Source organism: Natator depressus, chromosome 20 (genome assembly GCF_965152275.1).
Source record: "Natator depressus isolate rNatDep1 chromosome 20, rNatDep2.hap1, whole genome shotgun sequence".
NCBI lineage: Eukaryota > Metazoa > Chordata > Testudines > Cheloniidae > Natator > Natator depressus.
The window spans coordinates 24,356,034-24,368,922 of NC_134253.1; the positions used below are offsets into that span (position 1 = coordinate 24,356,034).

The 12,889-nt window shown below is 62.0% G+C and overlaps 1 protein-coding gene across 1 annotated transcript; it reads left to right on the forward strand.

Annotated features, from left to right (window-relative positions):
* The first annotated feature begins 2,211 nt into the window (after positions 1-2,211).
* FARSA (phenylalanyl-tRNA synthetase subunit alpha) lies at positions 2,212-11,641 on the forward strand. Its single transcript, XM_074935723.1, has 13 exons — positions 2,212-2,416; positions 3,523-3,660; positions 4,001-4,099; positions 4,445-4,563; positions 5,206-5,298; positions 6,657-6,785; positions 7,365-7,480; positions 7,959-8,043; positions 8,682-8,781; positions 9,104-9,272; positions 9,721-9,798; positions 10,502-10,616; positions 11,304-11,641. The coding sequence occupies exons 1-13, from the start codon at positions 2,249-2,251 to the stop codon at positions 11,407-11,409; spliced, it is 1,515 nt and encodes a 504-aa protein (XP_074791824.1). The 5' UTR covers positions 2,212-2,248; the 3' UTR covers positions 11,410-11,641.
* Positions 11,642-12,889: the final 1,248 nt, after the last annotated feature.

Sequence of the window (12,889 nt, forward strand, 5' to 3'; positions counted from 1 at the left end):
CAGTCAGCCACTGTCAGCCCCCACAGGATCCCGCAGAGGACACACTGTTTGGGTTCATCTCTGGCAGTGCTGTAGATATGTCTTCATTGAGATATCAAGTGCTCTGTGACATGACTGGAGGGTTTTTTTAGGGTCTGTAAGGTTTAGGGCAGGTATTCCCAACCTTTCTGGGACCATTCCCACACACCCCTCCTGCTCAATATGGGAAGGGCAAGGTGGTCACAGCATCTCCACAGCCCCTGTCATGACCCCCAGCTGGAGAACCCCAGACTTAGGGGAAAGGCATTCAGAGCCTTTCATGTCTACGCTGCCACTTCAGATCCAGCCCAGTAGCGATCAGAACCCATTCCCATCTGATGCCCCCACCATGTGATACGAGTTTGCTGGGGCTCAGCCAAATTGCTAGTGGGACAGGTGCCCACAACACCCAAAAAGGCAGTCTATTTAGCACAAACCTGCTCCCAGTTTGGCAGTGTTGGCAGAGGGCATGGCGACCAAGTGAGCTCTCTTCCCTCTGAGATAGGGCAGCGGCACCTTGGTAGGGGGCACTGAATCGTGCCCTGCCAATGGCTGGGCTGCACCTGGTTTGTGGCTAAAGGATTCTTATTCACTTTCTATTGCTGGAACTCATTAGCTAGCTTTGCCCATAAGCAAACAAGCTGTGTTTAGCCAGCAGGAGGAAGTTGTAATTACAACTACCAGGAGGCCCCAGGTGGATTAAAGGTCCATGGAGCCTACTTTGCATTGCTGCATGCTGCCCAGCTGTGGTTTCCATCTGTCACGGTGTGTGTGGGGGTGTCTGGCACACCCCCTGCCTGGTATTTAACAAACAGATTTTCTTTCCATGATGATCCAACACCCATCATTGTCCTGACAATTTCTAGGGCTACCCATAGAGAGGAACTGCTGTTCATCTTTGTGTCTGGGTTGCCGTTTTAGGTGATTTTATCACAAGTCTCATGACCTTTGGGGTTTGTCTTAAAGCACCAGCTCCCAGAGTCGTGGGTTTACAGGAGAACTGCAGCTTTCGTTGAAAGAGAGTTTCTTGACCTTGTAGTTGTGGAGAAAAGCTTGAAAATGTGACCTGCGTGCGGCCGAAAGGCTCAGACATGAGAAGGCAAAGGAAAAGAACCCAAAATGTATTATTTTAAAAAAAATAAATTATTTTTAAGCCAATCTCATGATTTTCGAGGCCTGACTCGTGATTTTTGGATGCTTGGAGTTGACAACGCTGTGTTCCCCCTGCTGACACACGTGAATAAGTAGCCCTCTGGTTTCAGGAGCACCTGATGTTTCGCACGCTTGGTGCACACACAGGGCCGCTGGAATGCAGCCACCTCTGGGCTGGAGAGCACCAGGCCGAGTTGCACAGCAGAAAGGGGAGGAGTCTCAGTCCAGATACATGGTCACATCCACCCATGGCAGCTGTGCTGTAATATCCTGAGGCAACAACCAGGGCGAATAGCCTGTGCCCATCGCCATGGTAACCAGGTGCCTTGGCATGGAACTTGGGCCCATCGCCATGGCAATAGAGGGCGGCCTCACAGCATGGCCTCGTGGCGCCTCAGAAGGTGCGATACACATGTTGTCATGGTAACCAAGCGCCTCATGCCATCCTCACAGCCTGTCACGGCTGCCCAGGTGGGTGGGATGGGCCCATCGCCACGGTAACCAAATGCCGCCCCATGCCCCCACCTGATGTCACAGCCACCCAGGTGGGTGGGATGCGCCTGTTGCTGTGGTAACCAAGCCCCTCATGACATCATCCTCAGGCCCTGTCATGTCTGTGGAGGCCCCAGTGGCCCCGTGAATGCAGCCACCTGCACAAGGCTGCCCTGTCTTCCCCCTCCAGGCCCCACACCCACCCCACAGCTGGGGATGAGGCCGCATGGGAGAGGTGCTGCCACACTCAAGATGGCACCTCCTCCCACGTTCAGGGGTGGCGGCCGCGGGGCTTTAGCAGTCTCCCTTGTATGCCACACTCAAGATGGCAGACACTAGGCGGCCCTCCCGATGTTGCCCTTATTGCCACACTCAACATGGCGTCCGCCCGCTCGTCGATCGATTCGTGCCACGCCCAAGATGGCAACCGCGTTGGGCCGCCCCTCGTGTGCCACACGAAAAATGGCGGCCACCGGGCGGTAATGAGAGAAATTCCATATCCCCCGGAAGTGGGGGAGGTTTTCGAGACCACTTCCGGGTCGAGAGGTCACCCGGTTTTTTGCCCGCCCCGCCCCCTCCGGCAGGCATGTCCCCCGCCATGGCGACGGACGGGCCCGCGCTGGCCGAGCTGCTGCTGCAGCGGCTGGAGCGGGCGGGGGGTGGCGGCCTGGGCAGCCTGGAGGCGGCCGCGGCGCTGGGCCTGGAGCACCAGCAGCTGGTGGGGGCCGTGAAGAGCCTGCAGGCGCTGGGGGAGGTAGGTCCGGGGGGGAGGGGCAATGGGCGTGGGGAGGTGGGGGATCCCGGGGGAGGGGCAGTGGGGCGTGAGGGCCAGCAGGGGGAGGGGCAGTGGGAGGTGGGGGTTCCTGGGGGAGGGGCAGTGGGGTGTGGGGGCCAGCAGGGGGAGGGGCATGGGGGATGGGTATGGGGCAGTGGGAGCTGGGGGTTCCTGGGGGAGGGGCAGTGGGAGCTGGGGGTTCCCGGGGGAGGGGGCCTGCGGGGGTGGGACGGGACTGTTGAGCCTGAGGAGAGGTGAACAGATGGGCTGGGGGGAGGCTCCTAGGGAAAAGGGAGTGGGGGTGTTGAGGGCCATGTTGAGGTGTCCTTCAGGACAGCAGCTTCTCTCCCCCCCCCTCCCCCTTACAAAAGGTCCCCTTCTGTATCTTTCTTTACCCCGATACCCCTCCACGCACCCACTGCCTCTGAAATCACTCCTTGATCCTGTTCCCCCAAACCATTCCCCTTGTTCCCTGTCCCACCCCTTTGTGCCCTCAGTCATTCCCAGTATCTCTTTGATCCTTGCAGGAGCTCCCTGCGCTTCTCACCCTGCCCTTCTGGAGCAGCCATGGAATTGTGCCAGTCCCGGCCGGACTGGAGTAGGCTGAGCTGTGGCAGTTGAAGTATCCATGGTATCCCTATAATCACTCACTGTCTTTTTAATCTTGCTCTGTTGGTCTCAACGATGTCCGGTGGCAGCAAGTCCCACAGACTTTTCACTTGGTACATACATACATACATAACCTGTGGAACTCCCTGCTACAGGATGTTGCTGTGTTCAAGAGCTCATCAAGATTCAAAGCGGAATAGCAGAAATATCCTGAAGGGCGATTGCTGATGCTAAAATAAGAGTCCCAGAAGGGATAAAAACACTTCATGCTGCCCAATCAATCTATGAGGGAATAGGAGGAGATCTTCATGGGGGAAAATTATTCCTCCCTGACTGCGGTGTGGCTTTCATGCCTTCCTCTGAAGCACTTGGTACTGATCACTGTCAGAGACAGGATACTGCACTTAAATGGGCCTTGGGTCTGATCCAGTGTGACGGTCCCTATATTTCACAGCCCCCCTGTGTGTTCCCCTCAGGTCATCGAGGCTGAGCAGCAATCCTCTAAACGCTGGGAGCTGACACCCGAGGGGAAGGAGATCATCCAGGAGGGAAGCCATGAGGCGCGTGTCTTTGACAGCATCCCTGCTGAAGGGCTGCCCCAGAGCGAGCTGATGGTGAGGCTGGCTTCCCATCCCTCACGTCTTCAGTGTCTCATCTCCTGCCAGAACTTCGCTGTTCTTCTACATTCTGCAGCCTGGGAGTCAGGACTCCTGGGTTCACTTCCTGACTCTGGGAGGGGAGTGGGGCTGGGAGTCAGGAAGCCAGGGTCCCGTTGTAAAATTGGGATAACTCTGGCCTTCCCCATGAGGGTGGTTGTGATGCTTGACCAAGTGCCTGTAAACATTTCTGAGCCCTGGGAGGGAGGGCAGAATATCCTGCTTGTCCCCCCTTCCCCTGGGGGTGTTTCTTTTCTGCTCCGCCTGGATCTGAAATCTCCCTTGTCTCTCGTTGCAGAATCTGCCGAGTGGGAAAGTGGGGTTCAGCAAGGCCATGTCCAACAAGTGGGTGCGGCTGGACAAGAACGCGGACGGGGGTCCGCGCATCTTCCGGGCTGTGAGTGTTTTGTGGCGGGGCTTTCGTCAGAAGGGAGATTTCCAAGCTGGGCCCTCCTGGCCCCCAAATCCCCCTTTGAATCTCCCTGGGCCGAGCAGAGACCCTTTAGCTCTCGCAGGTCAGTCGGTGAGCACCGGGCGGGTGGTTGGACCCCTGAGGTGAAAGGCACTACGGAAATGAACAAGCTTATACCACCCTCCACCATTAGGAATGGCACAGTGCTGTCACAGCTCGAGCTTACTGAGTCCCTGGCTTACGCTGGGCCAAGCTGCCTGGGGCACCTCAGGGATGGGGGAATGCTCCCACACCCAGGGGGGTGCTCACTGCTGCTCTCCTGTCCCCCAGGTGGAGAGCGTGCAGGACTCCGTGCGGGAGAAGCTGCAGCTGGTGCAGCAGGGAGAGGCTGAGAGCCTGGAGGAAAAAGACAGGAACGAACTGAAGAAACGGAAACTCCTGATGGAAGTGTGAGTTGGTGCCCCCCTTCCCCTCCACCGGCTTGAATCCCTCTGCTGCTGCAGCACGGTCAGGAGTTAGGGATTCTCCCCAGCAGTAATGTGGGGTGCTGGGGCTCCACTGTGCTCAGGAAGCAGGCATGGGTCTGATTGTACCTTTGGGGTGCACATTTTCCTCTCCCCACTAGAGGGCAGCAGCTGGTGGGTCCGTTTCCCCGCTGCATCTGTGCAGTGTCCCCTGCTTCTGGTCTCTCCTTTGGTGGTGGGGAAGCTCCCATGTCTGACAGCCTGCGCGTGCGCGCACACCCACACCCCTACCTCCCCGCCCCTCCAGGCTGTACTGCTTAGCCCAGGGACGTCCAGTCCTGCTGAGGGTCGTCGGTGTCCTGGCTCGTGGACTGGTGCAGCCGGCTCAGACTACAGCTCCCAGCATGCATGGCTTGGGTGGAGACAGACTGGGCCATGCTGGGATTTGTTGTCTAGATGAGCTGCGCCGCCACTGTAAAGGACAGTAGAAGTCCCAAGGGCCCGATGTGGCTCGTTAGGCAAATGGGCTGCCTGCTTCTGCTGTGCCCTTCTCCCAGTCCCAAGCCATGATCTTCGGCACTAGGCTTCCCACTGGGGTCACCTCTCCGCCTCCCTTCTTGTGTACAGGGTCATCAAGACCTACTGGATCCGGAAGGGCAGTGCCTTCAGCACCACGGTCACCAAGCAGGAGACGGACCTCACGCCAGAGATGATCGCCAGGTGAGGCGCATGCTGCCTCCGGCAGAGTCTGCATCTTTGCTCTCCGCCCTGCGCCAGGACCGTGGGGGAGCCGCAGCCGCACACATGTAAATGTGGCTCTTCGGAATCCCTCTGCAAACGGCCAAGGCCTGCCTGCCTGTGGACGCCCCTGCCCCCTGTCAGGGCTCTGCGGTTTCTGCAATGGCAGACGGGCAACCCCCAGCGTGCGCGTATGCTATTTAAAAGGCCACGAACGAGGCTGTAAGAACATTGTGAGCTGTGATTTTTGTTGCAGAAACTGGGGGGGGTGGGTTATGGCTTTCGCACATATGAGTGGTGTGGCCCTGCGTGCCAGGTCGCAACTCCGCTTACCCAGGTTTGGCCCAGCCTCCCCTTCAGGCCAGATTTGAGTGGCGTTTTGTCCTGGCATGTGGGGTCACTACGCCACTCAAAAAAATGCTTTTCTATGGTTTTGGGTGGGGGGGGTTAAACGTGGGGTTTTATGGTGCTGGAACCGACCTCACCAAAACTGCAACGTTAACAACCATGACCACAACTTTTGAACTAAAACCTCTGGGCTTCCTTACAGCCTTCGCTCTTACCCAATGTCTAGACCCTAGAGTCGCTCCTGGGTGGACAGGGGGCTGGAGGTGAGGGGATACTAGTGTCCTCTGAGCAGCTTGGAGTGCCGGTACTGTAGGGCCCATGGGGCGGGTATCCCGATGAATAGGCAGCCATGGGGCAGCTGAGCAGGTGGGTGTGGGGGGTACAGAATGTGTGAGCATCTTCCCCAGTGCCTCAGGCAGAGCTTGTTTCCCCACTTGACGAGGTGGGTGGGGCTGGGGGCTGTTGGCTCAGGAAGCAGCTGGAGTTGCTCTGTGCTTGCTGACTGGTCATGACGGGGGTGGGAGTGTGAAACGGATGACACCCGATTCTCCAGGCGTCAGCTGGGACGGTTGGCCTCCTTCCTGCCTCGGCAGCTCCCACTTTACCTGCTTCCAGCTATGGCTGAAATGTCGACCCAGCCCCGTTCTCTGGGCTCCAAGTGCCAGGTTTTCCTCCACGTTCACTGTGGGTTCATATCCCCCCTGGGGTCCCCTCCCCGCACCTGTAGATGTGCAAACCCCCTGTGGCTCAGCCTCGTGGGTCTTTCAGACGAGCCCTGCCCACTCTGCATGGACAGTGACAGGCTTGTGGCCTGGGTCCTCTTGTCCCCACCGTTACGTGCTGGCTGGCAGTTGCCCTCCACCTCAGAGGTGGCTGCATCTCAGTGGCACCATGGACTATAGGTGGGTGGAAGGTGCTGTACAAAGCCTGTTACTCGCTCAGTCAGTTCCCCAGGGCTCGCCCCGTGACCTTTCCCCATCCTTCGTCCACAGTGGCTCGTGGCGTGACCTGAAGTTCAAGGCGTACAACTTCGAGGCGCTGGGGATCATGCCCGAGAGCGGGCACCTCCACCCGCTGCTCAAGGTCCGCACCCAGTTCAGACAGATCTTCCTTGAGATGGGGTGAGTAGCCACATGTGCCCCTGCAGTCCCTACCCTGGCGGTTGGTGGGGGCATCTGCCTGGGGGGCTGCGGTGCAGAATGCAGACCATGTCCTGCAGTGGCGGGTACCGGCTGGGGTCTGCACAGCTGCTGCCAGCCCTCTTGTTTGGGAGGGGCAGGGAGACAGAGAGCACCCACTAGGTTCCAGCCAGCCCGGCCCAAGGTTCTCGGATGGGACTGTTCCCTTCAGCATGATCTCCAGTGTTGGGAGCCAGGACTCCTGGGTTCTCTCCATGGTTCAGGGAGGGGAGGAGGTGTAGGGGTTAGAGTGGGGGAGTTGGGAGTCCTGGCTCAGCTGTTCCTTTGCTGTGTAGCTTTGGGCAAGTCACTCCCCTCTCTGTGCCCAGTGGGGCTACCCGGTGCCGTCCCCCAGGGGGATGGGTGTGTGTGGAAACTGCTCTGGGCTCCTCTTGTGACCTCTCCTCTCACCATCCAGAGGCCTTGTGCCCCTGCCCATGTGGATGGCGGTGCCCGCACAGTGCCAGGATTGCCCTGCGCTCTCTGGAACGGGGGTGCTCACTGGTCCCGTGTCTCGCTCAGTTTCACAGAAATGCCCACCAATAACTTCATCGAGAGCTCCTTCTGGAACTTCGACGCCCTCTTCCAGCCACAGCAGCACCCGGCCCGCGATCAGCACGACACCTTCTTCCTGCAGGGTCAGTCATCCGCCAGCCCCTGCTGCCAGCAGGCCTATCTGCTGCTGTGGGGAGCACAGCAAGGAGTGGGCCTTTCCCCTCTAGGGGGCGCCGCCTGCACCCCAGGGCTGGCTCAGGGTGCGGGAATGGCTTCTGTGCGAGCTTGCAGGGTGTCCACCAGTCCCTACCTGGCCAGGTCTCCTTATCTCAGTGGTGCTGGCAGAGGCGCTGTGGGGAGTGACCAGAGTCCCAACCCCCCGCTGGGCTGGGGTGCAGTGAGGGGTGGGTTGCTCACCCAGGCCTGTGGCTAAATGGGGGGCATCAGGCTGGGGGGGGTGCAGCATCTTCCATGCACATTAGCCCCACTTGCCACCCCTGCTGCCCCTCTGGCTCCCCGCTGCCCCCTTGGGCCCCCTCCCAGACCATTTAGCATCCCCGGGTCCCTGGTGGGTCAGGGGGAGTCACTCCAGCCCCCTTTGCACCCCCTGGATTCCCCCAGATCCTGCCGAAGCCACGGATTTCCCCATGGACTATCTGAAGAGAGTGAAGAAGATCCACTCGCAAGGAGGCTACGGTTCCCAGGGGTGAGTGTCCCCAGCTGTCGAGCTGGGCTTGGAGCCCAGAGGAACAGGCTGATCTCGGGGTGGGGGTGGGAAATGGGACATGGGGCCTTTCCCCACTTGGGGGCGCTAGCTCTGATCTGGACCGGGGGCTGGCTGGCTCAGGGTGGTGGGGAATGGGGACACGGGGCCTTTCCCCTGTAGAGGGCACTGGCTCCAAACCGGCCCCAGGGGTGGGGGGGACTGGCTGGCTCAGAGTGGCGGGGAAGGGGACATGAGGCCTTTCTTCCCTAGGGGACGCTGGCTCTGATCCAGCCCAGGCTGGGAGGGCTGCCTGGCTTGGGGGGGGCGGGGAATGGGATTTGGGGCCTCTCCACTCTAGGCTGCTCCTTTGGTCTGGGGCAGCTCCCCTCCCCCGTTGCTGCTTGGGGAACCTCCCTGTTCCGGGGGCACCACTTAACCCTTTGGCGCCTGGATTGGGGGGGACTTGGGGGGGGGGGGGATGTTCCGCCCTCCCCTTCCCCCAGCGATTTGCCCGCAGCAGCCTGGTGCCATGGGGAGCTCTCCCCGCCCATCCGGGGATTGCTCTGCTGCGCTCCTGCCCCACCCCCATGCCCAGCGTGTGTCGGATCTCACGCCTCCGTACCCCCCCGCCCCCCCAGGTACAAATATGACTGGACGCTGGAGGAGGCGCGGAAGAACATCCTGCGGACGCACACCACGGCTGTCAGCGCCCGCATGCTCTACCGGCTGGCCCAGCAGGTGGGAGGTGCCATGACTCCCCCCCCCCAACTCGTGCCCCCCCCCCAACTCCCTGAGCCCTGGCTGCAGCTGCCCCTCAGCCAGACCCAGGGCCCCACCCTGACTGTGTGTGTGTGGGGAAGGGGAATGGGAGATGCCGGGGCGCAGGAGGAGCTGGGGGGCAGGGCTCTGCTGCCCCCAGTGGCTGGGGCTCAAGGGGCCGGGGGTGAATCTGGCCTGGGGCTGGGATCCCATGCTGCAGTGGCCTGGTGGGTGGAGTCCAGGGGATGGGCTGGGGCTATGATTGACACCTCTCTTCCCTGCCCCCCCCCCCCCCCCCCAGGAGAAGTTCACCCCAGCCAAGTATTTCTCCATTGACCGGGTCTTCCGGAACGAGACGCTGGACGCCACCCACCTGGCCGAGTTCCACCAGATCGAGGGGGTGGTGGCCGACTACGGCCTGACGCTGGGGGACCTCATGGGCACCCTCAGGGAGTTCTTCACCAAGCTGGGTACGTGCCAGCTGCCCGCCGATGGGGGGACAGACAGCGCCGTGTGCGGAAGGGCGGGAAAGCCGACCTCTGCGAGGAGCTGGCAGGATGGGGGACCCCCATCCCGGCTTCCCTGATAGGGGAGGTTTGGGGGCACTCAGCGGTATCTGCTGCCAGCGAACACCCTGGACAAAGCCCAATCCAGGGCTGAGCTTCTGCCACCATCAGGCTCCAGAGGAGGGTCCTAGCAGGAAGGGGCGGGGGCCAGGCAGGGTGGGGGTGTAGGAGAGGACACAGGGTCTGGCAGGCTGTGGGGTGGGTTCAGGATGGAGGGCCAGGCAGGGTGTGGGGTGCAGGAGGGGACATGAGTCTGGTAGGATGTGCAGGGAGGAGGGGGCCTGGCGGTCCGTGGGGTGGCTGCAGGGGGCCCAGAAGGGCCGCACGCTCTCACTGGCCCGTCTCTTGGCAGGGATCAGCCAGCTGCGTTTCAAGCCGGCCTACAACCCCTACACGGAGCCCAGCATGGAGGTGTTCAGCTACCACCAAGGTGAGGTGGCGCCAGCCCCTCGCAGCCAGATCAGCCCCTTCTCCCCTGAGCAGCACATGCTGGGCCTGCCGGCTGCGGGGGGCAGGGCAGCTTCAGGGTCTCGGATGAGGGAGTTGCAGGTTGGGGTGGCATGTGCCCCCTAGCCAGGATGAGCTGTGGTGCCCGCTGCAGCGTCTCCCAGCCCCCCGGGAATCAAGGTGTTCCCTGATCCTGAGCCGCACAAACCAGCACTGGGCGGCGAAAGACCCGAAGTCAGGCCCTGGGGTCAGCAGAGGGGGTCCCCTTCCCCCTGGCAGGCTGGCACTGTGGGGCTCCTGCTCTCCACAGTCATGCCCTGCACATCCATGCCTGGCCCAGCAGCAGCCAGGCCAGGGACCTGCTGGGTCCAGCCCAGGGATCCCCAAGCTCACAACGCCCCCATCCAATCCCACAGGGACAAAGGGGTCAGGGTTTGGGGTGGGGGCTGGCCTGGCAGTCCTGGCCCCATGGCAGGGCCTTGGATCCCACTCAGAACAGAACCGTCTGCTCCAGTCGCTTCTCTAGATGCCCGGGAGTCTCTCTCCCCCGGCTCCCTAGCCCTGCTTAGGGGGCCCCGACCGACACTAACCGAGCTGTCGGGGAGCATCTCTCCCCCGGCTCCATCACCCTGCTTAGGGGGGCCCGACCGAGACTAACCGAGCTGCCATCTCCCTTCCCGTTGCAGGGCTCCAGAAGTGGGTGGAGGTGGGTAATTCGGGGATCTTCCGCCCAGAGATGCTGCTGCCGATGGGCCTGCCGGAGGGCGTGTCGGTCATCGCCTGGGGCCTCTCTCTGGAGCGGTGAGGAGGACGCTGTGGGAGGGGGTGGGCACAAAGGCTCACAGGGGGTGGGCTCACAGGGGGCTTTGAGGGTGCCAGTGGAGGCAGTCAGGGCCCCTTACAGCTCCTGCTAATGTGGGGGGCCATAGGGCTGGCCATGCTGGGAAGGGGATGGAGACACCCAGCGTGTGCCATGGCTGCAGGGCAGCTCCCAACTCTTCTTCCTGTGCCTGCCTGACACCCGGCACTGCCCGTAGATGGTAATGACTTGTGCTAATCCCCATGTAATTCTGCGCCTGTGGGAGGGGGTGTCTGCACAGCCCGGGCGGAGCTCTGGGGACCAGCACCCCTCTCAGCCGGGGTGACTCAGAGCCAGGGGGTTTCCAGCCAGCAACAGCCATGCTCTCTGGATCTGGATTGAGGGGCACTGGCAGAGCTATGGGGCGGGAGCCCAGGGCTGAGCTAGCAGGGGGCTGTGGGTCAGGATTGAAGGGCACTAGCAGAGCTGTGGGACGGGAGCCCAGGGCTGGGCTAGCAGGGGGCTGCGGGTCAGGACTGAGGGGCACCGGCAGAGTTTGGGCAAGGGAACCCTCCTCTCCTGGGGTTGGGGACGTGCTCGCCCTGTGCCCTCGGTTGCCCAGTGGAGGGTCCGTTATGGGTGGGTCAGCAGCAGGGCCGCACTCCCCTAACACCCGCCTTCTCCTCCAGCCCCACCATGATCAAATACGGCATCAACAACATCCGGGAGCTGGTTGGGCACAAGGTGAACCTGCAGATGGTGTACGACGGCCCGCTCTGCCGCCTCGACGCGTAGGGTTCTGCCGCTGGGCCAGCCCCGTATTTATTAGTGTCCTCTCCGGGGGCTCCCCTCCCCCTCTGCAGCTGGGCCGGGGCTGCCCCCCTTCCTGGGCAGAGGGCTGGCAGGGCGCCCTCGGCCCCCTTCCGTCCAGCCCCCTGCTCTGCCCTCCCCGCTGGGGGACACAGCAGAGCTGCCCGGGCCAGTGCCGGCATCTGCAGCCTGTTGCGCCCCAATAAAGGGCTAGTGTCTGGGTTGGTGACTCTGCTCTGTTTGGAATGGGGAGAGGGTGGGGCCACCTCCCCATGGAGTGCACTCCTGATGGGCTGTGGGCTTTGGGGTGGGGTGGGGTGGGGGGAGAGAAGGACTCCTGGGTCCTGTTCCAGGCTCGGGGGCATGGTGGGGGTGAGAGTCATGACTACAGGTTCTTCCCCCAGCTGTGGGCAGGCAGTGGGGTGTAAAGGCTAGTGCAGGGACCTGGGCTCTCTCCCTCCCAGCCCTGTTTGTACGTGGGGTGACTGCACCCCATATGATGGGGGTGGGGCCCGCACCACAGCTGCGAAGGCCGGGGCAGCATGTTGGGGGGTGATTTCCTGACCCCCACCATCTGCTCGGGGTGTGTGCTGGGGGCTTTGTTCAAAGGAGGGTGGGGGCAGCACTGAGCCTGTGGCCCCAGGGCACAGAGCTGGGGGGAGCCTCATGGCCCCTTCCTCTGCAGGGCTGGACGGGGGGGAATGGGAGTGAAATCTCCACCTCAGCCCTGGGGCTGGGAGTGAGAAGGGCTGACCTCGGGGCTCTTTCAAGAGCCCCCTCTGGCACGTGGGGCTCGGGGCTCTGTGAACCAACGACCGGAGCCAGGGGAATTTTCTGAGTCCATATTTTATTTAACAAACCGATCCCAGTCCCTTGTGCTGCCAGAGCCCGGGGGGGCCCTTCCTCCACAGGCACCTCGGGGCAGGGGCCATGTCCAGAGCGAAGTGTCCCCTGTCCCTGTGGTGCAGCGGGGCTTCTGGCTGGGGCGGAGCACCCCTTCCGGCTGGGGGAAATGGCCCCCACTGTGACCCCCAGTCAGAGCGGCCCGAAGGCAGCACCTGCCCTTCCCTTCTCCAGGCCTCGGCTCGCTCAGCCCTCCAGCACAGACCCGCCCTCCTTGGTCCAGGCACCGTCGGCGCAGCCACCCTCCTGGGGGGTTACAGCTGCAGGGCCAGGAGGAATCTCTGCTGGTGCGGGGGCTCACTAGCCACTGGAGCTCCCCCCGTCACAGGGACCCCAGCCGGGTTGCTGGCGTCGGGTGAAGGACGCGAAGCGACAGGGACGGAGCTGGGAGTGAACGGCAGTCCCCCCGATGTCTGCGGTGGGGGTCTTGCCTGCCCTTGGGCACCGTCCGTCCCGGCTGGGGCTCTGGGCTGTGCGGTGTGTTGGGCTGGTGGCTGGCACAGCGGGCTGGTGGTCTCTGGGTGCACCCGCCGGCTCAACCCCTCCTGTCCATGGCTGGGCG